This window comes from Micrasema longulum, unplaced genomic scaffold (genome assembly GCF_059751315.1).
Source record: "Micrasema longulum isolate JH-2025_06_02 unplaced genomic scaffold, ASM5975131v1 h1tg000469l, whole genome shotgun sequence".
Taxonomy (NCBI): domain Eukaryota; kingdom Metazoa; phylum Arthropoda; class Insecta; order Trichoptera; family Brachycentridae; genus Micrasema; species Micrasema longulum.
Genome location: NW_028277667.1, coordinates 1446106 through 1460425, shown reverse-complemented (window position 1 = coordinate 1460425; position 14320 = coordinate 1446106). Strand labels below are relative to the sequence as shown.

General features: G+C 31.4%; 1 protein-coding gene across 3 annotated transcripts in view; it reads right to left on the bottom strand.

Annotated features, from left to right (window-relative positions):
- Positions 1–8511: 8511 nt before the first annotated feature.
- LOC148281378 (FERM, ARHGEF and pleckstrin domain-containing protein 1-like) overlaps positions 8512–14320 on the bottom strand; it is a 91928-nt gene continuing 86119 nt past the window's right edge. For all 3 annotated transcript variants that reach the window (XM_088226870.1, XM_088226869.1, XM_088226871.1), the window contains 3 exons: positions 12666–12808; positions 9912–10028; positions 8512–8725 (listed from right to left, as the gene is read on the bottom strand). In XM_088226870.1, coding sequence (XP_088082996.1) covers positions 8674–8725; positions 9912–10028; positions 12666–12808 — 312 coding nt within the window. In that variant the 3' untranslated portion in view covers positions 8512–8673. The remainder of the gene's footprint in view (positions 8726–9911; positions 10029–12665; positions 12809–14320) is intronic.

Here is a 14320-nt window from a genome sequence, read left to right as displayed (position 1 = left end):
TGCCTTTATGTTTGTGATGTATTCATATTTTACATACAGATTAGAATTTGTACAAAGTTGGCTATGTACAGATGACAATAAGGTATTTTATTTAACTTTAAGAAATAATAACTTTTCAAATGTCAAGTTTACCTTTTGCGAAAAAATATAATATGCCGTTGAAACAAAGATTTATGATAGAATAATACATATTTAACAATTCTAAAACACATATTTTTTTATTAAAACTGTTATTTTAGCGGCATTCCTAATATAATGACCAAAACGATCGCTTTACAAAATGAGATTTCGGGTTCGATTTCTGGTAGGATCATAATGACACCACTGTAATCTGGACTCGAAATATATTCCAAAGCTTGAGAATTTGTTAAAATGCTCCAATTTTTGTTGAGTAGACACATAAAAAAAAAGTTAACTTGTCTTGTATTTCTATGTTCAAACATAAATATATAGATATAAAATTCTAAAAACAAATATTTATGTAGTAATTTCAGTATATCATCAGTGATACTGCAATACTGTGTAATTATCAATGATTTTTTTACAGGTAAACTTAAAAAACTGTTCTACTCAGTAATGAATTTGTATGTAAATACAATTTTAATCAACCAAAAATACTGCTTATTAAACGTTTTAGTGCTAAGCAGCGCTATCGCGCTGCATTTATTAATGGCGAAGATTGCTGTGCGGCGCTTATGCGCTGCAGTTTTTAGTAAGCGTTTGTCAGTCGTCGTGAGTGCACGCGTTTTGGCAGTCGGCGCGTGTTTTGAAAACTTAATTCATTTTGTTTATCCGGTGAAAATAAATATAGACTAAATTACAACGACAACGAAATGAAGACAGTGATGACGGAAGTGACATTATTGTACGTCGCAATAAAAGATTGCCAATTAAAACTGAATCTTCGGATTTGTCGTCTGCTTCTCAAGGCACAGATAACCATAGAAACCATTTTTTAAATATTATTCCTCCAACAAAAGTTTTTACAAAAACATCTGACGATTTTTTGAAGTTCCTGGACCTAGACGCCTTCCTCAAGCCAAACTCAATCAAACTTTTTTTATCTAATAACACAAAAACACCGTAGCAAATTACAAACATACTTGCAAAATAAGCGTAGCACTAAAACGGTTAAAAACATTATCATTTTAATAATAAAAATATCAATAATTTAAAACTAACTGCTCATAATCCCTAGAAAGAATTTATGCAGCAAAAACATTTTTGTAAAATAAATGAGGTGACGCGATATTACAGTATCCGTGACAATATATATAGCATTTGTTTTTTTTTCTAATATTTTACAACTAGGTATACATGTATTCATTTAACCTGGTTATTTTCATTTGCAAAATGTGCACATGTGTGAAATAACTCTTATAATCGCATATACAGTCAAACTTGGTTATAACCATCACGGAAATAGCGAGGTCTCTGATATAATGAGGAAACATTAGTTGACATTTTAGTTTGAGGTTTTCTCCATACATTTATTCACTTTTATAACGAGCTTCTTCTCGGACATACGGAACAAAAATATTGTCAACAGTTGAGCAAAAACATCATTTTCGAAATAAGAACCTAAGTAATAAAATCCAAATGGGGGACTAACTTATTACGGATGCCGCTGGGCGTTGGGATCGGTTTACGTTTATGATACTATGTAAGTGTCTTAAGTACCTAATTGGTGTTTTCGCCGCATTGACAAAGTATCACACATATGGTTGAAATTGCGTGTAAAAAATCCAAGCTTTGTTAACTTAGTAAGCACAGGCTTGGCACCTCATTACAATTTAAAACTTCTATTGTAGTTCTTCTACATCCTTGTTTCGGGGGTTTTTACAATGTTTTTTTTAAATGTTCTATGGTCAATGCATAATAAACATTACAAGTGGGTGATGTCAGATAAGTTTATAGTGAAAACCTAACCCTTGAATTGTAAACACGACTACTAATAAGCAGAAGTGTTTTAATTTTAGAAAAAGTGGCAATCATTTGTGTAATAAAACGTAGCGCGAAATATGTTGAATGTAAAAAAAGGTTTCTCTATTGTTATTACATTGTGAAAAAATACAAATGTTTATTTATCCAAATTTAAAATTTAGAAACTGGTAGGTTTGTAAGCATTTATTATAATTTTCAATAGTGAAAATATGCAATGGCGATTGGATTTAAAAAATCTTTCTCTGATATAACGAGTAATGCTTATAACGACGAGCAAATTCAGTCGGTCCCGTCTTCCTCGTAATAACCAAGTTCGACTGTACATGTTATATAAACACTAAGTTTTTAAATATTACTTATTTTTATTTCTAAAATGTGTTTTCCGTATTCCAACCATTTAATTAAGAAACATGTGATGATAAAAAGCGTTTTTTTTCTTGTAGAATTATCACAGTACCTAATTAATAATATTAAAACAAAAAGATACGCAGGTAAAATTTTAATAGGAAAATTAAAGGATCGCTGTACATGAAAACAAAACAGAAAAATAATCATTCATTTACTAAATAATACTTAAATAAAGAAAACATAATAAATTAAGACGATTACTGGCAATCTCGATTTTGCTAACATTTTTCCAAAAATAAAATTTTAGATTAAAAATTATGAGGTGCGTTTATGAAACAATGACAGCAATCTCCACCATTGGTCTGAAATGAGTTAGATATGGCGATGGATAGAGAAATGAAAATACCATCGACAACTGCGAAGGTTTCGGACCATAAATGGCAGTATTGCCATGTATGTAGTTTCGCAACGACAACGGTAGTTTCCTTTACGTTACGGAGCAAAAACCAACACCATTAATTAATCAAAAATAAGTGTCGATTGATGATTAATTTAATAACTTCTGGCAACAATGATAATAAATCATTCTTGCAGTCTAAGAAAAAAGTTATTACGTATTACTCGGAACAAAAGAAATTGGAGAATGCCGTCTTTGTTTTACACGCCTCATATTCATATACAAACATAAATGCTTTTTAAAATATATTTTTATAAAAATATTAACTAATTACCATTTTCAAAATGTTTTTACTTTCCTTATTTCAACGGCCTCGGGACCTAATGGTCAGCGCATTGGCAAATAATACAAAAGTTGAGAACTATTTTCAACAGAAAAATAACCATGTGCAACGGTAGAAACATTGTGATTGACATTAAAACAGTGTCATTTTAAAAAATGCAGTCTCAAATTTCTGAGAAATATATTGTTTTAAAAAATAACGGATAAATGTTTTATAAAAAAATCCAATAATATTGAATCACAAAATTTATTGATTGTATACAATTATTAATTGCTGCCATTTTTCTAAATTTATTTTTTTACATAGTATACTATTTGGTGCTGTTTTAAAATACAGTGATAACATTAAACAACGGCTTAATCAATTAAATAAATCTGTGGCTTGGATTTTAAAGGGTTGTCATAAATCAGAATATTACAGAACAGTAATTTTTCAGCCATTTTGTGGCGTTAAAATTAACTGTTCAATGTGTTTGATAATGAATGTGAATAAAAACATTACCACACACAGATGTACGTGTATATGAAATAATTCTATATACATTAAAAAAAAATTGTCATCAACCCTCTACAAAACGTAGGGAAGAAAGAATAAATATGACATTGCCCCTTTTGAATCAAAGCCACAGAAATATGTATAGGGGTTTTCGGTTGAGAGACTGACAGATATCTTTGGTCGGCATTGTGAGTGATGAATATTGTGAGTGACGAATTATTATCTATTCAAAGAAAAAGCTCTCCGACTTTTTAGTATACATAATACTAAATTTATGTAGAAGAAAGTTAAAGATATTATTTTTTGTTACATGAAGGTAAGATGATCAGTCTTAACGCTTCAGGTACCAGTCCAGGAACTATGAAATATTCTTGTGTATGAACACCCTTTTAAATAAATATTTCATTTCAACCATGTCGGGAATCCACCCGAGACCTCTTGCATGGTAGGCAAACGTGCTGACCATTACACCACAAGGTCGACAAGAAATATAGGCATCTAAAGAAAGAACAATATTTTGAGTTTGTCCAAATTTTTGTAGACTAGAACTGGATTCAAGGTGCTGAGGTCAACTGGCCTCTGCGATCGTATGATGCTAATGATTTTTTTTGTGTCTTGTCGTCAAATCTCAAACCGATGCCAACAAACCGCAGACGATTGCCGCTCTAAAGGCCGACATCAGGAGCGTTAATTTTGAGATTCAACCAATTTTATGCGATACGGTCATCCAAAATTGTACCTACAGATTCAAGAGACCGAACGGAACCACGGCAGATATATTTTGTAACATATTGTAGTTGAATATGCTGTTGAGTAAGTAACAGCATTTATCGATACTATTCCTGGCCGATTACCTTTCTTTGCCATCCTTATGGTACCTACCTAACATCAAGATAGAAGAAATTCAAAATTAGAAGATTCGGATTTAGAACAAAAACAAAGTAACATTTTTCACTTCATATAAAATTTCAAAAAAAGTGCTTGGATTCGTCGTGCGTCATTGAAAACATTGCTACATTTTATAGTGCATTTTGTCATCCAGTGCCCGAAATTAAAGAACATTCACATCATATTAAAGGTAGGTATCCATTCCATGTTCCTATCCTTTCTTCAAATATTTCCCTATCACAAAACTGAATGAAATTAGTTTTTCATTTACAGTCCACCTTTTCGTTAACATATGCTTTAGAATAAAAATAAAAGCATGGCAATTTCAATTACCCACTTTGTTTTAATATATTTCGAAGATCGTGCGTTACTATTGAAAAACTTTAGTAGTATGCTTTGTGCAAGATAGCAAATGGGATCCGTGAAGTGTGTAAGGTTGAGACATGCATTATCGACAGAATCGAGAAAGGGGTGCTGCGTTGGTTTGGACATGCCGAGCGAATGGACAGCGAAAGAACGGCAAAAGGATCTACGATGCGAATGTTGATGAATGCAGAAAACGAGGAAGATCGAGAAAGACATGGCACGATCAAGTCCATCAAATACTTGAAGATGAAGATGTCAAAAGTAGAAATAATCGGTTTGTTTGTGTTATAAACATTTATGACTTATTGGAAGATCCAAAGGAGAAATGCGATATAAATATTGTCACAATGATCACTCCCTGAAAGATGTATCGATTCAATCCGAATACTTGTTGTGGGGAAGCTTGTAATTCAAACTAAATCTATATTAAACAAAATTTCACTACAACATTCAAATGTTCATAGTTCAATTAGTACATTACTACGAAAAATGGAAAAAGGAGGTTTGTTACATAAAAGCTGCCAAACAAAACTTAAATTGTAAAAATATCACAACTTTATATTTCAATGTATACTCAAAAGAATACCATTTATTGGGCTATTATTAGAAAGAATGTCTATAATGTATTTATAATCTTTGGGGGTCCAGTTCCTATATAAATACAATCTGCTTTTCAACTAATAAAATGTTTTTTAGTACACTACACAAGCACAATTATATATAATCATTCAACTGCTTATGTTTGTAACTTTATTAATATTTTACTCGCGATAAAGACCATGTAAAGCTGTTGTTTCCTAAAAAAGCGGCGCCGTTATCTGCAGGCCATGATCACCCAATTTTATAAACTCATTTTTATAAAAGTGGCATAAGGAGTCATCGGAAGTCAAGAACTATCATTGGGAAGAGAGCGCATTTTAAGGTTTAAGGCATTTTTCATTCTTACAAAATCACTCATTTCCAGACACAAAAATGTTCACCGCCACATGAGCTCTGAAGCTGTTCGTACATCTATGATGGCCGTCCTGCAAATGACGGCACCACTGTTTGATGTTCTCTCTCTGGGAAATCTGCGTTATCTGGTTTGTACAGACATTTTAATGACATCCATAGATGATGACACTCTCTTAGAAAAACATAGCTTAAATTGCATTTGAAATATATTTTTTGCTATCACTATGTCAATCAAATACATATTTCATAACAACTGCAACAATAACTTCCGTGCGCGGGAAAAGGGGCTTAAGTCATAAAATGGTCAAAATGATTTAAGTACACAGTTAAGAAGCATTTTTTTTTGCGCATTTTTTGGTGTGTTTGTTGTAAGTTATTGATACTAATCAATCGTTGCACTGTAGGTCAAAAAGTCTTGTCATACTGTTTTCAGAAATTTTTTCGATTTTGTGATCCAAAAGAATCGAGTCATGTAAAAAATAAAATCAAATGCATAATTTAAAAATTCAAGAATAAAAGTATGTAAAAAAAATTATCTTAAAACAGTTGAATCCTTGTGATTTGGCAGCTTTTTTCTCGATTTTTAGACACACTCAAAACTTTGATTGGCTTTCCTGAAAAATTGTCTTTTTTGACTTGAGCCCTTTTTCCCACGCACGGAAGATATATTTCACATAAACTATCACATATAAGTATTTTTTTAACATTTTTACCATCCAAATTTTCATAGATTTGATTTATTTTTGCACACAAATGGACAGTAAAAATTTTGATTTATTAATATCACTTAAATGTTGTTTTCTTTAATCCGTAAGTATCGTATTCATTATGATCCAAACAGTTTTATGCCCAAAAAACAAAATATTTATTAAATAGTTTAAGAATATAAATAGTCTAGAGATAACCCTGACTTTTTTTTAAATGTGCATTATGCATATAGACAGTTTACTTATGCCCATATCAATGAATTATTAATTTTTTTAATAAATATTGTGACAGCTTAAATATTGTAACAGTTACATTTATTTAGATGGTTATTAATTACTTTGTAAATTCATCAAAAATAAAATGGACGCAAACATAGCTCCGCTCTAAAAATATAATATACAGTCAGTTCTATATTAATTCATAAAAAGCCTCGAGTAACATATTGTGGTCGGAGAGCCAGAGGACCATTTGTATGAAATCTTTTTTTTAAGAATAGGAAAATAATATGTACATATTTATGTCACCCAAGTCCATCTTGCTTTGCTTTCAGATATTCACAAAAAAATGTGTAAATGAAATTTAAAAAATTGAAATTGAATGAAATAAAGGAGAAACGAAAAATACATTTCTTTAATATTTAAAGATATATCATGAACAGGATGACTTTTTTAACTGTTTTATGGAAATGGTGCGCTTTGGAAATCTGTTAAAGGGATTTTCGAAAGTAGTTTTTGAAAGAAAATATAACTATGTTTACTTTATTGTAACAATTAAAAAAGTAATCAAAATATAAATGTTTCCTCAAAATGGACAAGATGCGTGACTGTAAATGAGTAGTTTTGATTATTTTTTGTTGATCCTTAAAAAAGACATAAAATGGCACACTGTTCATTTTTCAAAAAAAATTGCAACTTGTACCAACATAGCAAATAGAGTTCAAAGAGTTAAGAAGAAAAAAATTCTTCTAAAGTCTGTTCATTATTACAAGAATTTCCAAATAAACAAACCAGCCGCGTGATATCAAACAGAGAATAGCCTATTTCACACGTATCATCTTAATCTAAACGGCAAGGTAAAATTATAGCGATTTGACATTTATTAGATTATTATTTATTAGGTTACTTTTTTTATAAGACTCCATAGTTAATGATTTTAATAAAAATCGCCTAGGTTAATATATTATTCAAATATATAAAATATATATTAGCGTTCTTATAACTTACCCAAATACTACAATTTTGGTGACCATTTTCAACGAGTTGTAAATAATTCACTATTAGAAAATGGAAATCAAGTTGGGGTACAGTGGGGTTCGAACCTCGGACCTCTGATCCGTGAGTCCGCAACACTAGCCACGGGACCACAATCCGATTAAAGTAATATAGTAAAACTTAAAAAAAGAAATTTTAAAGTTAATTTTATCAAAATCATTGTTTAAATTTTGGCGAGTACTCTTAGACAAAAATCCTGCAGAAGGAAATCGACTGGAGCTTAGTCGGTATCATGGTGTACTGGTTATTGTGTTAGCCAGGCATTAAATAAATAAATAATTTTAAAACAGTTAATTTTGATCGTTTGTATTGTATTTTATCATGCCGTGTAGATTTTTGCCGTGGTGTGAAATCGGGTAATCATGCGATATCACGCAGTGGGCTTGTGGTTTGCACGAGCACAGCGGTGTCGGTAGTCATTGTTTTTGATTTTAGAATTTGTATTTAATGCAACTGTTCTGGCTCTCCACTGCCTTATGTATATTAAACAACTTAAGTTAATACAATTAAACTTAATTGGCTCGTTGGGCCTGCATTGCGCGATAATTAAAACAAATAAAAATAATTTTAAAACAGTGTAACAAAAACGAGAACCTTTTTAGCAACTAAATGAAGAATACTTTTTTTTATATTAAATGTTTTTGGTATGTACACAAAAAATCACTTAAAAATAACACAAATATATGAGTGGCTTTATTTTTAATTAATGTAAATATAAGTATGCGAAAACAATAGTAAAAGTATCATAAAATTATGTTTCTTCTGATGTTAATTTAATTTTTTAAATAATAATAAAATTTTTAATCGAAATATTATGGTACACGAAATATACAATGAGTTATAATTTTCATTGGTGTGAATTTAGTTCACGACCTTATCGCCGTTCCGCGTTCCGCGTCACTCGTCTTTACACTGAATGCGGGTAGAATGAGTTGTATAACTACAGTATTGTAGCAATATTAATCTTCCAGTGCAGGTTGTGTGGTGGCACTGCCGATGACTTCCATCCACCTGAAAATAAATATTATTTATTGATTTCACATAAAACATTATATTTTTTCTTTTCTATATGAACAACTCACTGGGCATAACCCGTGTCGAGGCATTTGATTACATCATTTTTATTTTATTTATGTACATTTATATTATTTATATTACAAAACACACTATGAAAATAAAAAAAACCTAACATAACCTAACATAACCTAACATTTTGTAGCAACACTTCACGAACAGTGTATACTTGTAATGCCGTATTAAATAGACTTCATGAACTCGGCAATAGTTATTCCCACGCATCTGATATATTTAGTGTAGGGTATTGTTCCTACAGAACAAACCTTTCAAACTTTTTCAAAGATGGTGAATGGTAATTATATTTATTTATTCATGCATTTCATAATATATATATTTACAGTTTTTTGTTCACTTTACCTAGCTGTGTGAAACAGTACCTATGATTTTCTTGTTGTTTTACTGTAGAATGTTTTATTATTTAAACTTTCTACTGAATATACTGTATAAATATTAGGTTAATTTTTTTAAATATAAATCTTGTATAATTTTTGTTTTTTTTTATTTTTATAAATCTTGGGTATAATAAGGTAATTCATGTTTAAAAAAAAAAAAATATTAAGCCAAATATGTTAATATTATAAATGTTTGTAAAAGGCAGATTTGCCGTTTATGTTTATAAAATAAAATAAGCTATACACTTTTGGAGTGGTTGATTGTAAAAGGCAGATTTGCCGTTTATGTTTATAAAATAAGCTATACACTTTTGGAGTGGTTGATTCAATATTGGTTTGGGCGAATGAGACAATCCATTTTACTTCTACCTAGCTCCACTATCCATTTTTTTATACCCTTTTTAAACATTTTCTCGTTACTAATTATTTTAATAGACAGTGGAAGTAGGTTATAGATTTTAATTGAATAATACTCAAAATCCCTTGGTCCGAAATTTATAATAAACTAGTACAAACACTCCCAGAGAATTATCTCAAGTATCTTCGATACAACACACAGATTTAACGGTATCAAACCATACTTCCTTACACACTTTGGGAACCTAATTATTACAGTTTGTTATAGGTCGCTATGGCACCTACGACACACTACCCAAATGAATTTAAATTTACAGCGAAATGCAGGTTCCTCAGATTGAGAAAGGGTAATAGAAGAGTTGTGTACTGACCTCTGGAATGTATAGTCACTCTCCGCCCTAAAGAAGTAGATGTGGTTTTTGAAAACCAGTTTAAAGACATAATCCTTGTTGATGCCGTCCCTCTCACTCGGCGTAGTGACCGTATAACTGTAAACACACCAAAACATTGAGGATCAAAAACGTTCATCATTCACATTAGAATTGTAAAAGGTCAAATTTATTGTAGAAATAAAAGACAGAGAAAGAAAATTTGGAATAACCAGGGACCGGTTTCAATTTGTTACCAAACTGTCTGTTTCAAGTTGAGGTTACCATCGCTCTCCACCAGAAGGACAATTGCTGACCTCACTCTCATGCATAAAGTGATTTGCACCATAATAGACTGACCAAAATTACTGTCCCTGATAAACCTTCGTGTACCCACAGGGACCACCAGACTCCGACACATGTTCCCAGTGTCGAGTACAATAGGACAAACTTCACCCACTATTCTCCCCTGTGTTATGTTGAGTTGTTGGACTTGTTCCACACCACTCTTGCTGCAATTAAATAAGCTATAATATTGATGTTTTTTGTTGATATTTCTTGATAAAACCCCACAGTTAATGATTTTGATAAAATTATAAATAAAGTTATCAACAAAACTTCTCGATTTAGTTTTACTTTTTTATTATTTTGACCAACGAACGCTTTCGCCTAAGTAGGCATCTTATTTATTTATGAAATCATACAGTCTTTATATAAAACAAGGTACAAAAGAACAATTAAAAAAAGTAAGACCAATTACAGATTTCACACTAATTTATTATGAATGCAGAAAGAGAGGGGAAAAATAATTTGATTCTAAAAAAGTAAAAATAAAAATATTACATAAAAAGTTCATGAAAAGGAGAAGACACTGTAAAGCTACTCTACTTTCCTCCCTCTCTCTCTGCTTCCATGAACATTTCAATTTTATTGTAAAAAATCACAACCAACAATAAATTATTCCATGCAGGTAGTAGATGTAGGTAAGTATAAATTAAGAGTTGAAATCAAATGTTTAAATTAAAAGTAAAAGTTAAAATGAAAAGTTTAAATTAAAATTAAGTTAAAAGTTTAAATTAAAAGTTAAAATTAAGAATTAAAATTAAAAAGTTAAAATTGAAAGACAAAATTAAAAATCAAATTAAAAGTTAAAAGTCAAGCAGGAGATAAATTTAAAATGTCTTTAACTGATCTGATAAAAATATGGTATTTACAATGTAGTATGTCGATCTTCGAGACTAGTGAATTGTTTACAACGTTTACAGCTTTTATACGATTCTTAACATATTTTGGAGATAAGAAGATCAAATAAGTATTTTAACAGTGGACAGAAAACCTAAATATTTACAACTAGTTTGCTAAACAGTTCATTTTTGGGAGTTTTTGGACCGAAATTGGGATTAAGCATTTATTATTTAAAAGGTGGGAAAAGAAAACATGGCGAAATACAACTACAAATACACATTTTAACAGATAAAGTTAGCACAGCACTTTGATGATTTTTTGACAGGGAAGTTTACATACCAAAGATGAATGACGAAATATTTCAAGATACATACCTAGATAATACATATTTGTTTATGGAATGAAGTAATAATAAATTAGCTATCCTTTCCATGGAATGGCCATCTCCTCAATTCTCCTCTTTTTAATGTGTTTTTAATTCCTATTCATCTTTACTTTATTTCCTTTTTCTTTTTTAAAATAATTATTAACATATTATTGAAATAATTATAATTCTATTTTATGTCAATTGCTATAATACTTTATGTACTTTTTTACTAAACTAAATATTGTAAGACCCCTTTGAGCGTTTATAAATAAATAATACAGTAAAACCTCATTTTCACATTCCTCAATTATAAGTTTTCTGGCTTTTTACACCGATACGTTTATTTATTTTAATCTTCAAGTACAAAGGATAAGTACTTTGGTGGACTTATCACTAAAAAGCAATATATTTCAGCATGTTCCGGTTCCATGTTCCTTCATACATTCTCATACAAAAATATTCCTATATGTTAATATAAACAGCTCCCCGGGGAGTTGAATCCAGTCTTTGTCTACAAAAATTTGGACAAACTCAAAATATTGTTGATAAATTACCTGGTCCATGAAGAAGTATAGAAATTGAAAAAATAATCTTTTCAGGCGTTGCCTAGTATGTAGGTGAAATAATTCAATTAGATGAATCTCACCCGCATAAATAAAGGTTTCAGCTCTTTAACTTCACAAACATCAACAGATGAAAGAATTGAAGGAATATAGATGTTCAAATATAGGCAGAATGGTGAATGTTACACAGTGTGTAAAGTGGCCACTTAAACCAGCCATTGACAGGTCATAAGCCTTGTAGATGCCTGGACTTCTATATTACCTTCTCTTAAATGTTCTTCATCTCTGTTGTAATATGTTAAAAATATTCCTCTCAATTAACATTTTTTACATTTTTCATCACCTCTTTTTTAGCTTGAAAATTTTTCAAAGTTCATTTAATGCACAAATCTAACGTGACGTTTCGATTTCCTTTAAGGCTGGTTTTCGTTTGAACAAAACTGCCGTAATGACATGTTACTAAATTGTGACAAACAGTTGACACAAGTAATAGGAGTTATAATGTTTTTGCATTAATAAATAACAATGCAGAAAGCTTAAAAATGTAGCGATAGAAATACGAAAAGTTATAAAACATAATGTGAAAAGAAGACGTTTTAAAGTTACCGTAAAAGTATGATTTGGTTTAGCATTAGTACAAACCCGAGCAGAGGAAGGGAGGCGAGGGGGAACTGGTCCTGACTGGTCTTGTAGAAGTACAGGCAGAAGGAGGCGAACACCACCCACAGCTTCTGCCACCCCAGAGAGTTCTTGAATTTCCGTAGCAGGTTTCCTGATAGCTGGTTCTGATCGATAGAAAATTCAATTTAATACTTTTCCTCGTACAAACTGTGCACACTAAAACCTCTTTTATACAGTCCAATTTATTTAAAAAAAAAAAATTCATCATCATCATCATTCCATTTCCGCACCTAATGGTGCACAGGGCACTGCATTGGTACTCCAATCGCAGCGTATCTTGATCATTTTGTTACATGAAGGTAAGATGATCAGTTTTACGCTCCAGGTAACCAGTCCAGGGACTATGAAATATTCTAGTGTGAAAACACCCTTTAAATAAATATTTCATATCAACCATGTCGGGAATCGAACCCGAGATCTCTTGCATGGCAGGCTAACGCGCTGACCATTACACCACGAGGCCAACGTTAATTAGTGTTTAAAAATAAAAAATAGACTATCAAACTAAGCCAAAAAATATTTTTATGTATTGTATTATCAAAGCGCTATGATTTTTTTTGTAAGTTTTGTAATTTTGAAATTACTCCGTGTGTGACGTCACAGGTTCTCTTCGGTGGGTTCTGCTGATTGGTCAGTTGGCTTTTTATTAACCGGAAATTTATCACAACACTATAACTGGTTGATTTGAAAGAACTACTGATATCGTTCAAAGTAGTTCGTTTTTATTAAAATAATTTTTTTCATACATTTTCAAGAAACTTCGCAGTAAAATTTAATGCTTTAATTTTTACCACTTGATGCTCAAAATCCCCTGATTATCAAACCAAATCATCCAAAGGGTCGAGAGTTCCAAATACCTGGGAGTATATGTTACAGAAAATGGCAGCTTTCAAAAAGAACTGAGGGTGCGTTTAGGAGTAGCGGGCGCCACATTCAACAGCATGAAGGCTATCAGGAGATCGGATATTTACTCAGTGAAAACCAAATGCCGCCCATATAACGCCTGCAAAACACTTATTCTCCTCTACGGATGCAAATCTTGGCACCTCACTAGGGCTTAAAACAGCGAAATACTGAGTTTTGAGAATAGAGTTGGCAGCTGATAGAGATGCATAGAGGCTCTTTCTCTTACTCTTCTTACTTGAAAAACCCCAAAACTTAAATATAATCAAAATGGTGTAGATTTGAAAGCTGTGAAACAATAAAAAGACCTCGGAATAACAATAACAGATGATTTAAAATGGGAATGTCACATATTAAACAGAACAAAAAAATCCAATTCAATTACCTACTTGATAAAAAAAAGCCTTCTCATATATAACACCGAATATGCTACTAAAAATATACAAAACCTATATCAGACCTACCCTCGAATACGGGTTTCAGATATGGAATCACTATTTTATTAAGGATATCAAATTGTTGCAAAGAGTCCAAAGACGAGCTACAAAGTTGTCGCCGAGCCTAAAATGGCTTCCATATGTGGAGAGACTGGAAACTCTCGGTTCGACAACGCTGCAGGAACAGCGAGAAAGGGGTGACCTGATAGAGACATACAAGTTACTCAACAGTCACCATAGCTACACAAATTTGCATCCTATGTTCGAGCTTAAACA